General features: G+C 48.6%; 1 protein-coding gene across 1 annotated transcript; it reads left to right on the forward strand.

Moving 5' to 3' along the window:
- Positions 1–321: 321 nt before the first annotated feature.
- LOC140394940 (guanidinoacetate N-methyltransferase-like) lies at positions 322–22,552 on the forward strand. Its single transcript, XM_072482150.1, has 6 exons — positions 322–514; positions 625–770; positions 3,485–3,548; positions 7,679–7,746; positions 11,139–11,249; positions 21,467–22,552. Exons 1-6 carry the CDS (start codon positions 334–336, stop codon positions 21,608–21,610), a joined length of 714 nt encoding a protein of 237 aa, XP_072338251.1. The 5' UTR covers positions 322–333; the 3' UTR covers positions 21,611–22,552.
- Positions 22,553–23,506: the final 954 nt, after the last annotated feature.

Below are 23,506 nucleotides of genomic sequence, written 5' to 3' on the forward strand. Positions count from 1 at the left end.
TGAAGTATATTTTGGGGGGGGAAAAATGTCCACTTAACTTAGATCCCGGCAAATGTCTGGGACACTGGGACCTTCAGAAAGGTGGGGTTGAGTGTGTCATTTGTACCTCTTTCCCCACAGCAGTCAGGGTTTGTAAAGTTCAGTAACAGCTGTTCGGCTGCATTTGATTTTGGACTCATGTTTATTTATAGTATGTTCACATATGAATTTCACATTGTTGGAAGGCACAGATGCAAAAGTGCAATGTCAGCATAACTCAAGAGCTCTTATAAACCAGCCTCGCCTGCCATTGCCCTTTCCCAAGTGTCCCAAACCAGCCCTTATTGCAACGGAATGAGTTCGGTAAGACAGAGTCCTATTTTCTCGCAGGATGAAGACTGTAAACCAGATTGGAGGCTAGCCAGCGCAGTGTACGATGAAAGTGTTACCCATTTGTGGATCCTGGGCAAACCAGTCATGGGGCGCTGGGAGACTCCATACATGCATTCCCTCGCCAGCGTTGCAGCCTCAAACGGTATCGTTCGATTTTCCTTTCAATAAAATTCCATTCTCTTCAAATCCTACTCACGTGGAGAAGAGGTGTGGACGGACACTATTCAGACCAATTGCTTTGTCTTGCCTTAGGAGGACGTGTTCTGGAAATTGGGTTTGGAATGGCAATTTCAGCCACCAAGATAGAGTCGTTAAATATCGAAGAGCACTGGATCATTGAATGTAATGAAAATGTGTTTAAAAGATTGCAGGAGTGGGCTAAGGAGCAACCCCACAAGGTAAGCACCCAATCACGAGATATAGTTTTGCAGATCTTCCATTATGCAAATAATTTTAAAATGTTGCAGGTTTTCATAGAAGGTTTCATAGAATTTACAGTGCAAAAGGAGGTCATTCGGCCCATCGAGTCTGCAACGGCCCTTGGAAAGAGTGCCCTACTTAACCCCATCTAACCTTTTTGGACACTAAGGGGCAATTTAGCATCACCAATCCACCTAACCTCAACATCTTTGGAGGAAAGCGGAGCACCCGGAGGAAACCAATGCAGACAGGGTGAGAAAGTGCAAACACCACACACAGTCACCCGAGGCCGGAATTGAACCCGGGGCCCTGGAGCTGGGAGGCAGTAGCGCTAACCACTGCGTCCCCCCCTGCTGTCCGTTTTGTACTTGGAAGTCGTAGGAATGCAGTAATACTACTCAACAAGCTAATTTCATTCAGACCTGTTATCGCATTTGATTAGATTCAAACTATTATTGCAGAGGTGGAGGGGTGTTGTGGTAATATAATTGTACTGTCGAGGGGCAGCACGGTGGCGCAGTGGTTAGCATTGCTCCCTCACGGCGCCGAGGTCCCAGGTTCGATCCCGGCTCTGGGTCACTGTCCGTGTGGAGTTTGCACATTCTCCCCTTGTCTGCGTGGGTTTCGCCCCACAACCCAAAGTTGTGCAGGGTAGGTGGATTGGCCACGCTAAATTGCTAAATTAATAGGAAAAAATGAATTGGGTACTCTAAAAAAATTTTTTTTTAAATAAATAATTGTACTGTCCAACCAACTCAATAAAGCAAAGCTGGGTTTTGACCCAGCAACAAAAAGGAAATGGCAATATATTTCCAAGTCACAATGCTGTGTGTGTTGAAAGCGTTGGCGTTACCATGTGCCTGCTACCCTTTACCTCCAAGCGGTTGAAAGCAGATAAAGTTGCAATGAATTGTGGTTCTTATTATGGAGGCAAACACGGCAAAATCTGATCGACTATGAAGAAAGGTTCAGTAGATTAGGATTATTTTTGTTGGAAAGACGGAGGTTGAGGGGGGACCTGATTGTGGTCTGCAAAATTATGAGAGGTATGGACAGGGTGGATAGCAACAAGCTTTTTCCAAGAGTGGGGGTGTCAATTACAAGGGGTCTCGATTTCAAGGTGAAAGGGGGAAAGTTTAAGGGAGGTGTGCGTGGAAAGTTTTTTACGCAGAGGGTGGTGGGTGCCTGGAACGCTTTGCCAGCGGAGATGGTAGAGGCGGGCATGATAGCATCATTTAAGATGCACCTAGACAGATATATGAACGGGCGGGGAACAGAGGGAAGTAGATCCTTGGAAAATAGAAGACAGGTTTAGATAAAGGATCTGGATCAGCGCAGGCTGGGAGGGCCAAAGGGCCTGTTCCTGTGCTGTCTTTGTTGTCTTTGTTGAGTGCCATGGTCTAGTGAGCCATTTCATCTCAGAGCAGGGGGGAAGAACATGCATCTTGCTCTCTTCTGACTAAACGCTCTGGACTGTCTCCATCTTCTGCCTGGAGTTCAGCTCAATAGGAAAGAAAATGAAGAGTGAAACAAATTAAACACAATCAAGGGAACCTAGGGGCCGATGCAGGTCATGCGGCCTCTTGAGCCTGCTCCACCATTCAATAATATCCTGTCTGCCTCCTGTAACCCAATGTATAACATGGATATTATAGATGTCTGCACTATGGAGCTCACCAAATCCTCACCGTAAAATACATTATAGCTACCATTAATTATCACAGGCCATTAACACAGGAACCAATTTAGTTTTCAGATGGATTTATCGTTTTGCAATTACTGTTTTCTGTCATGCAGTCTGCATTATCTTAATTCTGTCATAGAGGAATCATAGAATCATAGAATTTACAGTGCAGAAGGAGGCCATTCGGCCCATTAAGTCTGCACCGGCCCTTGGAAAGAGCACCCGAACTAAGCCCACAAATCTACCCTGTCCCCGTAACCCCATCTAACCTTTTTTGTGCACTAAGAGCAATTTAGCATAGCCAATCCACCTAACCTGCACATCTTTGGACTGTGGGAGGAAACCGGAGCACCCAGAGGAAACCCACGCAGAGCGTGCAAACTCCACACAGATAGTAACCCAAGCCGGGAATCGAACCTGCGACCCTGAAGCTGTGAAGAAACTGTGCTAACCACTGTGCCACCGTGCTGTCCTTCGAATGAGTAGCGGAAAGTCTCGAGGGACCGATTGGCATACTCCTGTTCCTAGGAGACAATAAACCTGGGCCATGTCTGCAGGTTCCATTGCCCAGGCGAATGTTATAGATCCCACTGGATCTGATTAGGAGCATGGAATTTTCTTGGAATCATGGCAAAACTTTCCTTCCTCAGCAAATACAACACAATTCCTGGTTTTTCACCTATTTGCTGTTTGTGAGCCCTTGCTGTATGCAGGTAACCTACGTGACAATAGTCAATGCATTTCAAAGGAGGGCATATGGTAATTACATTGAGATATCTCAAACAGATTGTAAGACAATGCAAGTAAATGCGAGGCCCTCCTTTATATGGCAACAGTTATAGAATAATAAAACACTGCAGCACACAATCACTTGGTGCAGCTATGTTGTGGGAATGATTTTCTCCATAAAAGCCTGCCAGCGAAATCCCACTTTCCGGCCAATAATGAGGAAAGGGCAGTTTCAATCTACTCATAATTTATATTAGTCTTGCACATTTCCCAATGCAGGTTGTTGTCCTGAAGGGATTCTGGGAGAATATAGTTTCAACATTACCAGATGCACATTTTGATGGTAAGTTTGACATTTGTGTTTTATCTCTGAAGTACTTTCTTCCTAAACCTTTGTCTGTGTAAAACAATTTTTTAAAATTAGTAGCGCAATGGTTAGCACTGTCGCTTCACGGCGCCAGGGTCTCGGGATCGATTCCCGGTTTGGGTCACTGTACTGTGCTGAGTCTGCACGTTCTGCCCGTGTCTGCGTGGGTTTCCTCCGATTTCCTCCCACAAGTCCCCAAAGATGTGCATGCTAGGTGATTTAGATATTCTGAATTAGAACATAGAACATACAGTGCAGAAGGAGGCCTTTCGGCCCATCGAGTCTGCACCGACACACTTAAACCTTCACTTCCAACTTATCCCCGTAACCCAAAAAACCCTCCCAACCTTTTTGGTCACTGAGGGCAATTTATCATGGCCAATCCATTAGATTATAGAATTTACAGTGCAGAAGGAGGCCATTCGGCCCATCGGGTCTGCACCGGCTCTTGGAAAGAGCATCCCACCCAAGGTCCACACCTCCCCATAACCCACCTAACCGTTTTTGGACACTAAGGACAATTTAGCATGGCCAATCCACCTAACCTGCACATCTTTGGAGTGTGAGAGGCAACCGGAGCACTCGGAGGAAACCCACGCACACACGGGGAGAACGTGCAGACTCCGCACAGACAGTGACCCAAGCCGGGAATCGAACCTGGGACCCTGGCGCTGTGAAGTCATAGTGCTATCCACCATGCTGCCCTAAAATTCTCCCTCAAGTGTACCTGAACAGGCACTGGAGTGTGGCGACTAGGGGATTTTCACAGTAACTTAAATGCAGTGTTAATGTCAGAGTACTTGGGACACGAATAAAGATTTTAAAAATAAAGATTAGAACATTTTCCAGCTCTGCCCTCCATCCACACAGCCTCTGCCTTCATTCCCAGTCGAAGTTTATCATTGGTAATTTCCATCATGGCCTTGCTAAATGAAAACTCTTGGCAGACTCTTGATAAGTTACTTGATTGAACCATGAGCAGAGTTATTTGTTTATGGTGTCTCCTTTGCCCTCTAGTCCTACTGTATACAGTACACACTCTTGTGTTCTAAATAATAACATAACAGTAATGTGCACAGGTACGGAACAAGCCCATGTGGTTCAGATCGAGTCAATCTTAATTACACACGATAATAACAACAAAATAATCAGAAACTTGTAGTGTGATTTAAACACTGTTGACAGCGTGTGTTTTTTCCAAATGCTACTTATATTTAAAAAAAATTTTTTTAGAGTACCCAATTCATTTTTTTCAATTAAGAGGCAATTTTAGCGTGAACACTCCACCTACCCTGCACATCTTTGGGTTGTGGGGGCAAAACCCACGCAAACACGGGGAGAATGTGCAAACTCCACACGGACAGTGACCCAGAGCCGGGATCGAACCTGGGACCTCGGCGCCGTGAGGCTGCAGGGCTACAAATGCTACTTATATGATCGCAACATATACTGCAGTTAGTGTTTAACACTTGTACCTATGTGCAGAAGGATGGAACTGAATTACTCCTGTCCCTTCACCTGTTAAAGCATTTAGAATAGCATCTGGAAAAGTAAAGAATGGGTGCCTGATTTTATCTCTATTTTGTTGAATGGGCTTCGAGTTAAAGTCTCGCCCCAAATATCAGCTGTAACTCATATTCAGAAGTGCAGATAAGCCAAGAACAACATTTTAGCAGCACTGGCACAGAGTACACAGATTAGTCATTGGGGGAGCTAAGGTCACTCAGAGTTAATAGGTGTGCAGTGCTATGCTGGAAATGAGCTGCCAAGACAGTTGACTGCTGTTCCAACATTACAAACTTCAGGTGGCTCTTGGCTCTTTTAAATTCAAGTCTCGAATGTTGTGCAGGATTGTTCTCCGGGTTCCCCAGTTGTGTGTTTCTCGGGGGCGTGCCGTTTGCTGGCAGCGGGATTCTCTCCTCCCGCTGCCCGTCAATGGGATCTCCCATTGGAGCCAGCACACGCCGCCGGGAAACCCACGTGCGGGGTTGCGCTGCCGGTGGAAAAGGAGGATCTCTGGTCATTGGCTTTGCAGTTTATAGCTGCGTGCGCTGACACATGACTTACACCTAAAACTAAATGCAGAGCTGGGATTTTGTCTCGCTGCATAAATATTTGCGATTTTATTTTAGGTCCGCTTCCCGGCTCCCCAATACTGCTTCCTCCTTTTGACACAGTAACCTTGGGCGGGATTCTCCATTGCCTGCGCCGAAATCATATTTGCCGATTGGGTGGAAAATGGGCTTCGATGACAAAATCAGTCTTGCGTCTTATGAAATATTACGGTAGATAAGTCCCCAGGGCCTGTTGGGATCTACCCCAGAATACTGAAGGAGGCTAGAGAGGAAATTGCTGAGGCCTTGACAGAAATCTTTGGATCCTCACTGTCTTCAGGTGATGTCCCGGAGGACTGGGGAATAGCCAATGTTGTTCCTTTGTTTAAGAACGGTAGCAAGGATAATCCAGGGAACTACAGGCCGGTGAGCCTTATGTCAGTGGTAGGGAAATTACTGGAGAGAGTTCTTCGAGACAGGATCTATTCCCATTTGGAAGCAAATGGATGGATTAGCGAGAGGCAGCATGGTTTTGTGAAGGGGAGGTCGTGTCTCACTAACTTGATAGAGTTTTTCGAAGAGGTTACAAAGATGATTGATGCAGGTAGGGCAGTGGATGATGCCTATATGGACTTCAGTAAGGCCTTTGACAAGGTCCCTCTTGGCAGACTGGTACAAAAGGTGAAGTCACACGGGATCAGGGGTGAGCTGGCAAGGTGGATACAGAACTGGTTAGGTCATAGAAGGCAGAGAGTAGCAATGGAAGGGTGCTTTTCTGATTGGAGGGCTGTGACTAGTGGTGTTCCGCAGGGATCAGTGCTGGGACCTTTGCTGTTCGTAGTATATATAAATGATTTGGAGGAAACTGTAACTGGTCTGATTAATAAGTTTGCAGACGACACAAAGGTTGGTGTAATTGCGGATAGCGATGAGGACTGTCAGAGGATACAGCAGGATTTAGATTGTTTGGAGACTTGGGCGGAGAGATGGCAGATGGAGTTTAATCCGGACAAATGTGAAGTAATGCATTTTGGAAGGTCTAATGTAGGTAGGGAATATACAGTGAATGGTAGAACCCTCAAGAGTATTGAAAGTCAAAGAGATCTAGGTGTACATGTTCACAGGTCACTGAAAGGGTCAACACAGGTGGAGAAGGTAGTCAAGAAGGCATACGGCATGCTTGCCTTCATTGGCTGGGGCATTGAATATAAGAATTGGCAAATCATGTTGCAGCTATATAGAACCTTAGTTAGGCCACACTTGGAGTATAGTGTTCAATTCTGGTCACCACACTACCAGAAGGATGTGGAGGCTTTAGAGAGGGTGCAGAAGAGATTTACCAGGATGTTGCCTAGTATAGAGGGCATTAGCTATGAGGAGCGGTTGAATAAACTCGGTTTGTTCTCACTGGAACGACGGATGGTGAGGTGTGACCTGATAGAGGTCTACAAAATTATGAGGGGCATAGACAGAGTGGATAGTCAGAGGCTTTTTCCCAGGGTAGAGGGGTCAATTACTAGGGGGCATAGGTTTAAGGTGCGAGGGGCAAGGTTTAGAGGAGATGTACGAGGCAAGTCTTTTACACAGAGGGTGGTGGGTGCCTGGAACTCGCTGCCGGAGGAGGTGGTGGAAGCAGGGACGATAGTGACATTTAAGGGGCATCTTGACAAATACATGAATAGGATGGGAATAGAGGGATACGGACCCAGGAAGTGTGGAGGATTTTAGTTTAGACGGCAGCATGGTCGGCACGGGCTTGGAGGGCCGAAGGGCCTGTTTCCTGTGCTGTACTTTTCTTTGTTCTTTATTCAGGGTAAGCAGCATTTGATGCTGGTCAGCCATGCTCTGCCCCTCCAAACTACCCTGCACATCTTTCGGGTTGTGGGGCGAAACCCATGCAAACACGGGGAGAATGTGCAAACTCCAGACGGACAGTGACTCGGGGCCGGGATCGAACCTGGGACCTGAGCACGGTGAAAGTTGTTGTCTATTTGACCTCTGGATGTGAAAACAAATGAGATTTTTCTTTTTTCTTTTCGCTTTGTTTTCCAGGAATTCTTTATGACACTTACCCATTGTCAGAAGCAACCTGGCACACCCATCAGTTTGCTTTTATAAAGGTAAGTGCAGAGGGTAGACCAGGTTTTGCAGTCGGTGTCAGATGAATGCCGCTTGTGCTTATTCACAGTCTTTTTTCAATGGGCCTTTGCACTGGAAGTTGCTGTGGTTGGAAATCCAAATCAGCGGCCTGCCCTCTACAGGAGATCTGAAAGCTGTGTGAACATGAACCAGTCAAAACAAAGAATTCTTGTTGATGCTGGCACAATCTGTACCAGGAAGTGTAAGTTAGAAGTCAGTGCCAAATCATGTCCAGCAAGTTAAATCAAGAGAGGGAGAGAAAGATGACATTAGGAGACAGAAAGAAAACATTTAGAAATAAACTTTTCTTTAAACCTCCAACAAGAATTAAAGCCTGATGAAACTCGCAGCCTTAAAAGTTAGTTTTCAATGTCCAAGAGATTCATTGGCTAATTAAGGCCTATCATGAAGTAGAAAATTCACTGACATTTGAGTGAACTACTTCAACTTTTTCTGGAGAGTTTAGTAGGTATTCAACATGACCTTCCATGTATATGATCATTGAATCTCTCGGTGAGCTGATGTGGTGGCCTTTTGTTTGATGGACCGATTTTTGGTCCCGCGAGGAATGAAGAAATAGGGCTGGATTCTCCGTTTTGGAGACCAAGTCCCCACGCTGTCGTGAAAACTGTGTTCTTTTACGCCAAAAAAACTCAAAAGGCCACTGATTCCCAGTTTTGCAGGGGGCTAGCAGGGAGGCAGCGTAGAGCTCGCAGCTCTAGCAGCTGATACGGCCCCTGCACTTCCGGGTCAGCGGCCACGCAAGCCCGCGGCGGCTGCTGCCTGCAGCGGCCGCGTCGTGCTCCATGGCAGACCTGGACCGCCAAGGTAGTGCCCCGGATCGGCTGCTCAAACATCCCGGACCTCCCGCCCACATTGCCCCCAGCCCCAAATGAAGCCCCCCCCACCCCCCCCCAACTGTGGCGGCCCTGGACTGAGCCCGCGAGGTTCCCGAATAGCTGGGACCATGAGAGTCCCACGCCGTCGGGAATTTGGCCGGTTAGCGACAGAGCAACGCGGGACAGGCCTCAGGCAATGGCCTGAGATGGCGGATACTCGGAGGAGTACCCCGATTTTCAGGGGGCGGAGAATTGAAAAGCCGGCGGCACGCCCAATTTCGGCGGCAAAACAGGCTCTCCGCCCTGTCGCCGAACGCAATTTCGCCGTCAGGGGCGACAAATCCAGCCCAGAGAGTCCCTGCAGTGTAGAAGGCAGCTGTACCACCCATTGAGTCAGCACCAACCCTTCGAAAGAGCAGTTTACCCAGGCCACTCCCTTGCCATATCCCCATACCCCACCTGACCTGCACATGTTGGACACTAAGGAGCAATCAAATATGGCCAATCCACCTAATCTGCACATCTATGGACTGTGGGAGGAAACCGGAGCATCCGGAGGAAACCCACGCACACACGGGGAGAAAGTGCCTTCTCCACACAGTCACCCAAGGCCAGAATTGAACCCAGGTCCCTGGTGCTGTGAGGCATCAGTGCTAACCACTGTGCCACCGTGCCACCCTGGGATATGGGAAGCAGGCGGGAAAGTAGAGCTGAAGCTCTAGAACAGCCTTGATCACATTGAATGGTGGAGCAGGCGCGATGGGTCATACAGTTCACTCCCGTTCGGGTTTCTTGGATTCTTGTGACTCAAGAGATGATCACTCAGGGCTTGAGGTCAAATCTTGTGACTTTTTAAAATAAATTTAGAGTACCCAATTCTTTTTTTTCAAATTAAGGGACAATTCAGCGTGGCCAATCCACTTACCCTGCACATCTATTGGTTGCGGGGAAGAGACCCACGCAGACATGGGGATAATGTGCAAACTGCACACGGACAGTGGCCCGGATCCAACCTGGGTCACCACTTAAGCCCTCTTTCCGCACAATTAACGAGAGCCCCCGTCATTCAGCGGCCTCTCCAGCAAGTGGTCACTCTGGCGCCGATTAGTACTCCTTTTGAAAAACGTGAACCTGGCGGAAGGGTTACTGTGGGGAGCCGAGGAGGTAAGTTGCCATCATTGTTCACAGGCAAAGAGCCCGGGGACACTGGGATTGCCGCCCCTGTGCTTGGGGGTATGAGGGACCCACGGCTGGGGTGGGGGACCCTCTGCAGGAGTGGGCTGCCATGGGAGGGTGGGGTGGGAGGTGCGGGGGGGGCAACTGCTCTTGGCACCACCATGCCAACCCCTGGATTGTTTACCCATTCCGGGGGCAATGCCCGTCTGCCCCAATGATCACCTGTAACCGCCACCAACTGCCGAGGCCTCTGGCCGTGCGGCTAAAGGCTATCGCTGATAGGGAATTGGCAATCGTGGTTAAGTGAGCACTTCACAGATGCCAAGTGCATTCCCGTGGACGTGCCATGTCGCATGTGGAAGCCATTGCCTAGCATCCCAATCACACCTCGGTATCTGGACACTGTGTTTGAACAATGCGGGAGGCAACACCACACATGCAGCATCCGAACACCCAGGGGATGGTACACAGCTCCAGGGACATGCCCTCGGTTGGAGGGTGGGTGAGCGCCAGGGGAGGGGGTAGGTTGGGGGATGCCCGGAGAGATGGGTAAAGTGTCCGGTGGTCAGCCCGCATTGCGGAAGGAATTGACAGAGGCAGCATAATGGTTGTGCAAAAAGGTGTTTAATGTGTTGTACAATACCCCACTCCCGATGGTGCTGCCCCCCCCACCTCCCCAATCCCCTCCCCTCCCCACCCTCTACCTAACCCCAACCCCTACCCCCATGCCCTCAGTGATCCTCAACGTGCTTGGCCCTCCTAGCTCTACCGCTATGTCTAGGTGTTTCCCCAGGATGCACATCTGAGCTGGAGGCTGCCAGCTGCTTACCTCATCCCGTGGCCTTTGATGCCTTGGCAGGCATCCACTAGGGGCCTCGCTGGGCCACGCGCCGGGAAGCTGGCGGCAATTCCCGCTCGTCACCACACTTAGAAATCTTTCCAGGGAATCGTGCCCACAGGGCAAGAGAATATTCGTCCGCTTGTTGCAATGTGCCCCCCCCCCTCCCATTGCTACTGAGGAGTTATTGGCCTATTGCCCCCCTCCAGAGCATTGAAACTCATTCCCATTGAATGTTCTTGCCTCTATTGTCAACCTATCATTCTCCACATTCCAATTCTCCTCCTGCTTTTCCATCCTGCCCTCCCCATCTCCTATTACTTCATCCTGTCTCCTCCCCATTTCCTCCCTCTAAATCCTGTTAGTTCCTCACAATCTTGATATTGCAGTTGGCGTTGACTCGCCTTGTGCAAAGTCATTAGTGGTTCAGCTGGTTTAATCTATCAGATAAATCCAGGAAGGACACGAGGAAAAGGTTCAGCCGAATCAAGCTGCAGTCTTTCAATTCTTTTTCTTTCAGGGTCATGCCTGGCGATTGCTGAAGCCTGGAGGTGTTCTTACATATTGCAACCTCACCTCCTGGGGAGAGCTACTGAAGGGAAAGTATAATGACATTGAAAAAATGTTCCAGGTAAAAAAAATAACAAACGGCCATTATCTGAACCTACAGTGCAATGTGGGAGAGATTTACATGATCCATTTGGAAACTGTCAACGCTGACTGTGTGCTCCCAAGAGCTTGTATTTCTCAGTTACTTCACAAGTACTTTTATCATTAAGTATTCATGAGAACTATTTTACAACCAAGGTTCCAGCACATGGGACTTGCTATGGCCATCAGGGTTATTATGTCTTAATATTGCTTCAAAAATTCTATTTTGTTATTTTGAAAAAAAGTTTGTTTGGTAGGTGAACAGACCACAAAGCGGGAGAGAAAGAATTTTTAAAAAAAAAATATATATATTTTATTCAAGTTTTTTGGCCAAACATAACAATACGTAGTGTTTCTTTTACACAACAATAAAGCAATATAAATAACCGTGGCCAGTTTTAAACAAATAAATAAGTAATATATAAACAAAAACAAAAAAACAAAACGAAATGGCAACTGCCTTGTCCAAAATAAATACTCTCCAAAAATACAATCCAACAATCCAATATACTATTACATATACCAAATACCTATACATATACAATAACATCCCTGAGAGTCCGTCCGATTCCTCCCCCCCCCCCCCCCCCCCCCCCCCCTGGGTTGCTGCTGTTGTCTACTTCTTTTCCATTCCCTCTATCTTTCTGTGAGGTAGTCGACGAACGGTTGCCACCGCCTGGTCCTCGTCCCTCATCTCCCTGTATATGTCCGCCACCTTACCGTTCCCCACCCATGTCTCTGAGATCACTCTATCCTGCACTTCCTGCGTCGGGAGCTGCGGGAATTTCCTCACCTGTTGCCTCGCAAAAGCCCTCAATTGCATATACCGAAATGCATTCCCTTGGGGCAACCCATATTTCTCCGTCAGCGCTCCCAGACTCGCAAACGTCCCATCTACAAATAGATCTCTTAGTTGTACTACCCCAGCTCTTTGCCATGCTCCAAATCCCCCATCCATTCTCCCCGGAACAAACCTATGATTGTTTCTTATCGGGCACCGCACTGAAGCTCCCGTCCCTCCCCTATGCCGTCTCCACTGCCCCCAAATTTTCAATGCAGCCACCACCACCGGGCTTGTGGTATATTTCTTTGGTGAGAACGGCAACGGCGCCGTCACCATTGCTTGCAGGCTAGTCCCCCTGCAGGACGCCCTCTCTAATCTCTTCCACGCCGCTCCCTCCCCTTCTCCCATCCACTTACACACCATTGAAACATTGGTGGCCCAGTAGTACTCACTTAGGCTCGGTAGTGCCAGCCCCCCCCCTATCCCTACTACGCTGCAAGAATCCCCGCCTCACTCTCGGGGTCTTCCCAGCCCACACAAAACTCATAATGCTCTTCTCAATTCTTTTGAAAAAAGCCTTCGTGATCACCACCGGGAGGCACTGGAACACAAAAAGGAATCTCGGGAGGACCACCATTTTAACCGCCTGCACCCTACCTGCCAATGACAGGGACACCATGTCCCATCTCTTGAAATCCTCCTCCATCTGTTCCACCAACCGTATTAAATTGAGCCTATGTAATGTACCCCAATTCTTGGCTATCTGGATCCCCAGGTATCGTAAGTCCCTTGTTACCTTCCTCAATGGTAAATCCTCTATCTCTCTGCTCTGCTCCCCCGGATGCACCACAAATAGCTCACTTTTCCCCATGTTCAGTTTATACCCTGAAAAATCCTCAAACTCCCCAAGTATCCGCATTATCTCTGGCATCCCCTCCGCCGGGTCCGCCACATATAGCAACAAATCATCCGCATACAGAGATACCCGGTGTTCTTCTCCCCCCCTAAGTACTCCCCTCCACTTCCTGGAACCCCTCAGTGCTATGGCCAGGGGTTCAATTGCCAATGCAAACAATAACGGGGACAGAGGACATCCCTGCCTCGCCCTCTATGGAGCCGAAAATAGTCAGACCCCCGTCCATTTGTGACCACGCTCGCCATCGGGCCCTATACAGCAACTGTACCCACCTGATATACCCGTCCCCAAAGCCAAATCTCCTCAACACCTCCCACAAATAATCCCACTCCACTCTATCAAATGCTTTCTCGGCATCCATCGCCACCACTATCTCCGCTTCCCCCTCTGGTGGGGGCATCATCATTACCCCTAGCAGCCTCCGTATATTTATATTTAGCTGTCTCCCCTTCACAAACCCAGTTTGGTCCTCATGGACCACCCCCGGGACACAATCCTCTATCCTCATTGCCATTACCTTGGCCAGAATCTTAGCATCCACATTCAGGAGGGAAATGGGCCTGTATGACCCGCATTGCAGCGGGTCTTTTTCCTTCTTTAGGAGGAGCGATATCGTTGCCTCTGACATAGTCGGGGGCAGCTGCCCCCTTTCCCTCGCCTCATTAAAGGTTCTCATCAGAAGCGGGGCCAGCAAGTCCAAATATTTCTTATAGAATTCAACTGGGAATCCGTCTGGTCCCGGGGCCTTCCCCGCCTGCATGCTCCCAATCCCTTTCACTACTTCCTCCGTCTCAATCTGTGCTCCCAGCCCCACTCTCTCCTGCTCCTCCACCTTAGTAAATTCCAGCTGATCCAGAAAGCACATCATTCTCTCCTTCCCGTCCGGGGGCTGCGCTTCATATAATCTTTCATAAAATGCCTTGAACACTCCATTCACTCTCTCCGCTCCCCGCTCCATCTCTCCCTCCTCATCTCTCACCCCTCCTATCTCCCTCGCTGCTCCCCTTTTCCTCAGTTGGTGGGCCAACAACCTACTCGCCTTCTCCCCATATTCGTACTGTACACCCTGTGCCTTCCTCCATTGTGCCTCTGCATTACCCGTAGTCAACAAGTCAAATTCTACATGTAGCCTTTGCCTTTCCCTGTACAGTCCCTCCTCCGGTGCCTCCGCGTATTGTCTGTCCACCCTCAGAAGTTCTTTCAACAACCGCTCCCTTTCCCTACCCTCCTGCTTTCATTTATGTGCCCTAATAGATATCAGCTCCCCTCTAACCACTGCCTTCAGTGCCTCCCAGACCACTCCCACCTGTACCTCCCCATTATCATTAAGTTCCGAGTACCTTTCAATACACCCCCTCACCCTTAAACACACCCCCTCATCTGCCAATAATCCCATGTCCATTCTCCAGGGTGGAAGCTGTTGTTTTTCTTCCCCTATCTCCAGGTCCACCCAGTGTGGAGCATGATCTGAGATGGCTATAGCCGTGTACTCTGTCCCCGTTACCTTTGGGATCAGTGCCCTTCCCAAAACAAAAAAATCTATTCGTGAAAATACTTTGTGTACATAGGAGAAAAACGAAAACTCCTTACTCCTAGGTCTACTAAATCTCCAGGGATCTACTCCTCCCATCTGCTCCATAAAATCCTTAAGCACCCTAGCTGCAGCCGGCCTCCTTCCGGTCCTGGACCTCGATCTGTCCAGCCCTGGGTCCAGCACCGTATTAAAGTCTCCACCCATTACCAACTTCCCCACTTCTAGGTCCGGGATTCGTCCTAACATACGCCTCATAAAATTGGCATCATCCCAGTTCGGGGCATACACGTTCACTAATACCACCGCCTCCCCTTGCAGTTTGCCACTCACCATCACGTATCTGCCCCCACTATCCGCCACTATAGTCTTTGCCTCAAACATTACCCGCTTCCCCACGAGTATGGCCACCCCCCTGTTTTTTGCATCTAGCCCCGAATGAAACACCTGCCCCACCCATCCTTTGCGAAGTCTAACCTGGTCTATCAGCTTCAGATGCGTCTCCTGAAGCATAACCACATCTGCCTTAAGTTTCTTTAGCTGTGCGAGTACCCGTGCCCTCTTAATCATCCCGTTCAGCCCTCTCACATTCCACGTGATCAACCGGGTTGGAGGGCTCTTTACCCCCCCCCTCCCTTGACGACTAGCCATTTCCTTTTTCAATCCAGCTCCTCACCCGGTTCCCACGTAGCTGTATCCCCCCCCAGGCGGCGCCCCCCCGCCCCGACCCCCCCCTCCCATACCAGCTCCCCCTTCTCCCCAGCAGCAGCAACCCGGTTAACCCCCCCCCCCCCCCCGCTAGATCCCAAGCTAGCGTAATTGCACCCCCCATGTTGCTCCCAGAAGTCAGCAAACTCTGGCCGACCTCGGCTTCCCCCCGTGACCTCGGCTCACACTGTGCGAGGCCCCATCCTTCCTGCTTCCCTGTTCCCGCCATGATTACCATAGCGCGGGAACAAAGCCCGCGCTTCCCTTTTGGCCCCGCCCCCAATGACCGGCGCCCTCAGCTCCTCATCCTCCCTCACCTCCTCCCCCCCCACGACATGGGGAAGAGAGAGAAGTTACAGGGTCGCAGATTTAACAACTTGGGAAGTCCTCTCTTCCCCCTTTTCCCCCCTTCATCCCACAAATTCACTCCCCCCACTTTTGTCCCAAACATTCTTTTTCTGGCCCGCTCACTCCAGCTTCTCCTCGACAATAAATGTCCACGCCTCATCTGCCGTTTCGAAGTAGTGGTGTTTCCCTAGATGTGTGACCCACAGTCTTGCCGGTTGCAGCATTCCGAATTTGACCTTCCTTTTATGCAACACCGCCTTGGCCCGATTAAAGCTTGCCCTCCTTCTTGCCACCTCCGCACTCCAATCTTGATATACGCGGATCACCGCATTCTCCCATCTACTGCTCCGAGTTTTCTTTGCCCATCTAAGGACCATCTCTGTCCTTATATCGGAGAAATCTCACCACTATTGCTCGAGGAATTTCTCCAGCCCTCGGTCTTCGCGCCATAACCCGATAGGTTCCCTCCACCTCCAGCGGACCCGTCGGGGCCTCCGATCCCATTAACGAGTGCAGCATCGTGCTCACATATGCCCCGACGTCCGCCCCTTCTGCACCTTCGGGAAGACCAAGAATCCTTAGGTTCTTCCTCCTCGCATTATTCTCCAGCACCTCCAGCCTTTCCACACATCTTTTGTGTTGTGCCTCGTGGATCTCCGTTTTCACCACCAGGCCCTGTATGTCGTCCTCATTCTCAGCAGCCTTTGCCTTCACGACCCGAAGCTCCTGTTCCTGGGTCTTTTGCTCCTCCTTTAGCCCCTCAATCGCTTGTAATATCGGGGCCAACAGCTCCTTCTTCATTTCCTTTTTGAATTCATCTACGCAACGCCGCAGGAACTCTTGTTGGTCAGGGCCCCATATTAAACTGCCTCCTTCCGACTCCATCTTGCTTTGTGCCTGCCTTCCTGGCCGCTGCTCTAGAGGATCCACCGCAATCCGGCTACTTTCCTCTCTTTTTTCCATCCGTGTCCAGGGGGGATTCCCTTCTGGATTACCGCACAGTGTTATTTGCCGTTAAAATTGCCGATGGGGCTCCTATTAAGAGCCCAAAAGTCCGTTCCACCGGGAGCTGCCGAAACGTGCGACTCAGCTGGTCACCGTCGCACCCGGAAGTCTCGGAGAGAAAGAATTTAATGAACTTACATTGATATAGCATCTTTCATGTCCTCAGGGAAGCCCATAAGTGCTCAACTGCAAACAAATTAATTTTTAGAAGGCAGACGATGTTATATAAACAAACATGACAGTCATTTACAAACAGCAACGTTTGACAAGTACCAATGGAATGACCGGTTAATATGCTTTGGTGACGGATGAAGGATATGTGTTAGGTAGGGCAAGGGAACAACTCCACTTACATAGAGGGCAGCACGGTGGTTAGCACTGCAGTCTCACGGCGCCGAGGTCTCAGGTTCGATTCCGGCTCTGGGTCACTGCCTGTGTGGAGTTTGCACATTCTCCCCGTGTTTGCGTGGGTTTTGCCCCACAACCCAAAGGTGTGCAGGGTAGGTGGATTGGCCACGCTAAATTGCCCCTTAATTGAAAGAAATGAATTGGGTACTCTAAATTTTTTTTTTTCAAACTCCACCTGTCCGCCTTAGAGCACAAAAAGAGGCCCTTCGGCCCATCGCGTTTGCATTGACTATCAAGCACCTATCTATTCTAATCCCATTTTCCAGCACTTGGTCTGTAGCCTTGTGTGCTGTGGTGGTTCAAGTGCTCATCTAGATGTTCCTCAAAAGTTGTGAGGGTTCCCGCCTCTACCACCCATTCAGGCAGCGAGTCACACCACCTCTGGGTGAAGACGTTTTTCTGCAATTAGCCTCTAAACCTCCTGCCGCTTACCTTAAATTTATGCCCCAGATTATTGACCCCGCTACTAAGGGGAAAAGTTCCTTCCTATCCGCCCTATGTCCCTCATAATTCTGTGCACCCCGATCAGGTTCCCCCTCAGCCTTCTCTGCTCCAAGGAAAATGACCCCAGCTTAACCAGCCTCTCCTCATGGTTGAAACCCTCCAGCCCAGGTTAGAGGTGAATCTTTTCTGCACCCTTTCTTGTCCAATGACATCCTTCCTATAGTGTGGCGACCGGAACTGCACATAGTACTCCCGCTGTGGCCTAATGAGCGTTTTATGCAGCTCCATCATCACCTCCCTGCTCTTATATTCTATGCCTCGGCTAAAAAAGGCAAGACTCCTTCTTAACCACCTTATCTACCCATCTGGCTGCCTTCAGGGTTCGATGGACATGCACCCAAGGTCCATCTGGTCCTCTGTATTCCTAGCAGTCATTGTGTATTCCCTTACCTTGTTAGTCCTCTTAAAATGCATTGCATCACACTTTTCAGGGTCAAATTCCAAGTTTCACTGTTCTGCCCACCTGACCAGCCCGTCACTATCATCCTGTGATCTAAGGCTTCCCTCCTCACTATTTATCACGCCAGCAATTTTCATATCAATTCCGAACCAGCTGATCATACCTCCTGCTTTCACGTCTAGATCATTAATGTACACCACAAACAACAAGCGGCAGATGGGGCATTGGTTTGATACCCCACCCAAAAGACATCTCCAACAATGCAGCCCCCTCCAGTGTCAGCCCAGATTAGGTGCTCAATTCCGCTAGTGAGGTTGCACTCACAACTTCCTGACTTAGAGGCAGCTTACGGTGCACCACACAAATCAATGATTCAGGGGCGCGATTCAGCGGACAAATATTAAAGTCTGCTTTCGGGGGCGTTCATGGCAGCAAAAGCGCCGAGAATGACCCCGCTATTCACCGGCACTTTGCCGTTATTGTTGGCCTCAGGACGTTTCTCTCTGCCACACTTTAGTTAATTTCCTGCTGGTAAGCTGAACTCGTCAGTAAAGAACAAAGAACAAAGAAGATTACAGCACAGGAACAGGCCCTTCGGCCCTCCCAGCCTGCGCCGATCCAGATCCTTTATCTAAACCTGTCTTCTATTTTCCAAGGATCTACTTCCCTCTGTTCCCCGCCCGTTCATATATCTGTCTAGATGCATGTTAAATGATGTTATTGTGCCCGCCTCTACCACCTCCGCTGGCAAAGCGTTCCAGGCACCCACCACCCTCTGCGTAAAAAACTTTCCACTCACATTTCCCTTAAACTTTCCCCTCTCACCTTGAAATCGTGACCCCTTGTAATTGACACCCCCACTCTTGGAAAAAGCTTGTTGCTATCCCCCCTGTCCATACATCTCATAACTTTGGAGACCTCAATCAGGTCCCCCCTCAACCTCCGTCTTTCCAATCAAAATAATCCTAATCTACTCAACCTTTCTTCATAGCTAGCACCCTCCATACCAGGCAACGTCCTGGTGAACCTCCTCTGCGCCCTCTCTAAAGCATCCACATCCTTCTGGTAATGTGGCGACCAGAACTGCACGCAGTATTTCAAATGTGGCCTAACCAAAGTCCTATACAACTGTAACATGACCTGCCGACTCTTGTACTCAATACCCCGTCCGATGAAGGCAAGCATGCTTTATGCCTTCTTGACCACTCTATCTACCTGCATTGCCACCTTCAGGGTACAATGGACCTGAACTCCCAGATCTCTCTGTACATCAATTTTCCCCAGGACTCTTCCATTGACCGTAACAGTCTGCTCTTGAATTAAATCTCCCAAAATGCATCACCTCGCATTTGCCTGGATTGAATTCCATCTGCAATTTCTCTGCCCAACTCTCCAATCTATTTAGATTTTGCTGTATTCTCTGACAGTCCTCCTCACTATCTGCAACTCCACCAATCTTAGAATCATCTGCAAACTTGCTAATCAGACCACCTATACCTTCGTCCAGATCATTTATGTATGTCACAAACAACAGTGGTCCGAGCACGGATCCCTGTGGAACACCACTAGTCACCTTTCTCCATTTTGAGACACTCCCTTCCACCACTATTCTGTCTCCTGTTGCCCAGCCAGTTCTTTATCCATCTAGCTAGTACACCCTGAACCCCATACGACTTCACTTTTTCCATCAACCTGCCATGGGAAACTTTATCAAACGCCTTACTGAAGTCCATGCATATGACATCTACAGCCCTTCCCTCATCAATTAACGTTGTCACTTCCTCAAAGAACTCTATTAGGTTTGTAAGACATGACCTTCCCTGCACAAAACCATGCTGCCTATCACTGATAAGTCTATTTTCTTCCAAATGTGAATAAATCCTATCCCTCAGTATCTTCTCCAACAGTTTACCTACCACTGACGTCAAGCTCACAGGTCTATAATTCCCTGGACCCGTAATGACCCGTCACAGATTGGGGCACCATTTTCATCGGCAGCCCTGATCTTTCACCCCCCCCACCCCGCTTTCAAGCCCTCCCCCCCTCCCGCCCCCGCTTTATCAATCCCCCTCAGCTACCCAACCTTATTGAGGTCCAGGGGAAACCCCCCTCTACCCCCTCCAATTGGCAAGTCCCCCCTCCACAGGCCCGGCCTCTGGCAGTGCCAACTTGGCACTTGGGCACCCTGGCACTGGCTGCCTGATACCCTGACAGTGCCAAGGTGCCCAGGTGCCACGGGGAGAGCCCGGGAACCACCTTTCCCTATCCCCGACCACTCAGGTGTTTCCAAGGGCCTGCAGGACTTCCTCAGGTGAGTACTAAACGGTGTCTAGCGAGGTCTCACACGAGCAGCCGTTGAGTGCCATGCGGCGGGTGAATCTGGCATCAGGGTATTTAAATACACAGATCTGGACCTCGTCCACGGAAAGCGAGATCCAGATCGTGCCAGGCGGAGAGAGTCGGGTGACACGCAATTGGCCGGCGGCGGGCGCAGAATACGATTTGAGGCTCTCCCGGGATTCACCCATTGTGCCCGGATCCCCGCTGGGCACAACAGGGTCGCTGAATCATGCCCTAGATCCTCTTTAAGGTTTAGGCTTAGGAGCGATGACAATTTCCATTTAAAATCTTACTAAGACAGAGAAGGAAGCTATTCATGGATTTTATTTTAGTTGAAATGGGAACTTGAATCCAGTTTCCAATGACCATCAACCTACAAGACTTACCCTAATGTCATGTCAATCAGCATCAATTTGACAAACTCATTTCGAGATCAGAGGATCTTCAGGTGAGGTGGGAAAATGGTGCAGTAAAAAGTGGGACTGTGAGGTTGAGGTCCCGTATATTGTTGTGGCAGAATCGAGGGGCGAATGACCTCTGAACTGCTTCACCTCACCTGACGGTAGCAGCCAGTGCTCGAGATGGAAAAATGTCTGATTCCCTGTCCCTTGCTTTGAGGATCATCTCCATGTCTACTTTTTAAAAAAAAATTTAGAGTACCCAATTCATTTTTTCCAATTAAGGGACAATTGAGCACGGCCAATCCACCAAGCTTGCAAATTTATGGGTTGTGAGGGCCAAACCCACGCAAACACGGGGAGAATGTGCAAACTCCACACGGACAGTGATCCAGAGCTGGGATTGAACCTGGGACCTCGGTGCCGTGAGGCCACAGTGCTAATCCACTGCGTCACCGTGCTACCCTCATCTCCATGTCTTTTAAAATACATGCTATGTTGCATTTCAAAATGATTTTTTTTTTTAATTCAGTGTACCCAATTAATTTTTTTCCAATTAAGGGGCAATTTAGCATGTTCAATCCACCTACCCTGCACATCTTTGGGTTGTGAGGGCGAAACCCACACAAACACGGGGAGAATGTGCAAACGCCACACGGACAGTGACCCAGAGCCGGGATTGAACCTGGGACGTTGGCGCCGTGAGGCAGCAGGGCTAACCGCTGTGCCACCGTGCTGCCCCTCAAAATGATTTTTTAATTATAAATAAGGATAACGTTTTGAATGTCTGCGATGTGCTGTACTGTGTGATCAGTTTCACATTTCCTATAAAACTTACATCTTTAATCTGTCAAGGAAACACAAGTGTCTCATTTGGTGGAGGCTGGCTTCATGAAGGAGAACATTCATACCAGTGTGATGGACCTCATTCCTCCCAAAGATTGCAGAGTCTACGCGTTTCCTAAGATGATCACACCTATGATAGCTAAACACTCATAACCAACCCTTTACTAGCACTATTGTGAAGAATCATCACTACAGCCTTAAAAGTGATTAAAAGCAGAGCACCGCAATGGTTAGCACTGCTGCCTCACGGTGCCAAGGACCTGGGTTTGATCCCTGCCCCGGGTCACTGTCTGTGTGGAGTTTGCACATTCTCCCCGTGTCGGCGTGGGTCTCACCCCCACAACCCAAAGATGTGCAGGGTAGTTGGATTGGCCACCCCTAATTGCCCCTTAATTGGAAAAAATGAATTGGGTACTCTAAATTTATAAGAAAACATATATCTTATTTTCCAACAGTTTTTCATAGAAGTTGATGCACTAATGTCTTGGAGCCCTCCAAAAACCCAATGGGGTAGTTATACTAGGCACCAGATGACAAAGCAAGAAAAATGTGAGGTTGTCTCCTGATAGGAGTCTCATACCTTTAAACCACTTGAATTATGTTTCCACTTCACCCTGATGTGTAATTACAACTGTTGTATTATCATAGAATCATAGAATTTACAGTGCAGAAGGAGGCCATTCGGCCCATCGAGTCTGCACAGGCACTTTGCAAGAGCACCCTACCCAAGTCCACACCTCCACCCTATCCCCATAACCCAGCAACCCCACCCAACACTAAGGGCAATTTTTGACACGAAGGGCAATTTATCATGACCAATCCACCTAACCTGCACATCTTTGGACTGTGGGAGGAAACCGGAGCACCCGGAGGAAACCCACGCACACACGGGGAGAACGTGCAGACTCCGCACAGACTGTGACCCAAGCCGGAATCGAACCTGGGACCCCTGGAGCTGTGAAGCAATTGTGCTATCCACAATGCTACCAATGTCCACATCATGCAAATAAAATGTTTATAAATTAAGATATTATGAACATTGTATATTTTGAGGAAAGCTGGCACACATTGAATTAAAAATCCAGACACAAGTTAGATATTTGTCACATCATCTTTTGTGTTTCCCCATACTTGAATTGGTCCTCATGCTTCTTTAAGTCCCCTCTCTCCACTATTCCTAGAATCAACAACAAAACATCAGTTTATATACTGCCAGAGCCTTTAACGTTATAAAATATCCCAAGATATTAGGTGGGTAAGTTATAAAACAAAATATGAGACTGAGCCGGGATTAGATTGATGCTAATATCTCATCGGGTTGTGGGCTGGAGGAAATTACTAAGATGACAGAGATTTGAGGCCGTGTAAGGATTTGAAAACAAGGATGAAATTTTAAAATCGAGAGTCCAATGTATGTTTTTTTTAAATAAATATTTTATTGAAAATTTTTGGTCAACCAACACAGTACATTGTGCATCCTTTACACAATATTATAACAACACAAATAACAATGACCTATTTTATAAACAAAAAAAAAAGAATAAATAATAAATAACAAAAATGAAAACTAACCCTAATTGGCAACTGCCTTATCACAAGTAACACTCTCCAAAAATATAATTTAACAGTCCAATATATAATTATCTGTAGCAACGACCTATACATATTATACAGTATATATTAACAACCCTGAGAGTCCTTCTGGTTCCTCCCCCCCCCCCCCCCCCCCCCCGTTCCTGGGCTGCTGCTGCTGCCTTCTTTTTTCCATTCCATCTATCTTTCTGCGAGGTATTCGACGAACGGTTGCCACTGCCTGGTGAACCCTTGAGCCGACCCCCTTAGAACGAACTTAATCCGCTCTAGCTTTATAAACCCTGCCATGTCATTTATCCAGGTCTCCACCCCCGGGGGCTTGGCTTCTTTCCACATTAACAATATCCTGCGCCGGGCTACTAGGGACGCAAAGGCCAAAACATCGGCCTCTCTCGCCTCCTGCACTCCCGGCTCTTGTGCAACCCCCAAATATAGCCAACCCCCAGCTTGGTTCGA

The sequence above is a fragment of the Scyliorhinus torazame genome, chromosome 18 (assembly GCF_047496885.1).
Source record: "Scyliorhinus torazame isolate Kashiwa2021f chromosome 18, sScyTor2.1, whole genome shotgun sequence".
Taxonomy (NCBI): domain Eukaryota; kingdom Metazoa; phylum Chordata; class Chondrichthyes; order Carcharhiniformes; family Scyliorhinidae; genus Scyliorhinus; species Scyliorhinus torazame.

Coding starts and splice junctions, on each gene's coding strand:
- LOC140394940 (XM_072482150.1), top strand. CDS start 334: ATGAGTTCGGTAAGACAGAGTCCTATTTTCTCGCAGGATGAAGACTGT. Junction 515..624: donor CAGCGTTGCAGCCTCAAACG/GTATCGTTCGAT, acceptor GTCTTGCCTTAG/GAGGACGTGTTCTGGAAATT. Junction 11,250..21,466: donor ACATTGAAAAAATGTTCCAG/GTAAAAAAAATA, acceptor TAATCTGTCAAG/GAAACACAAGTGTCTCATTT.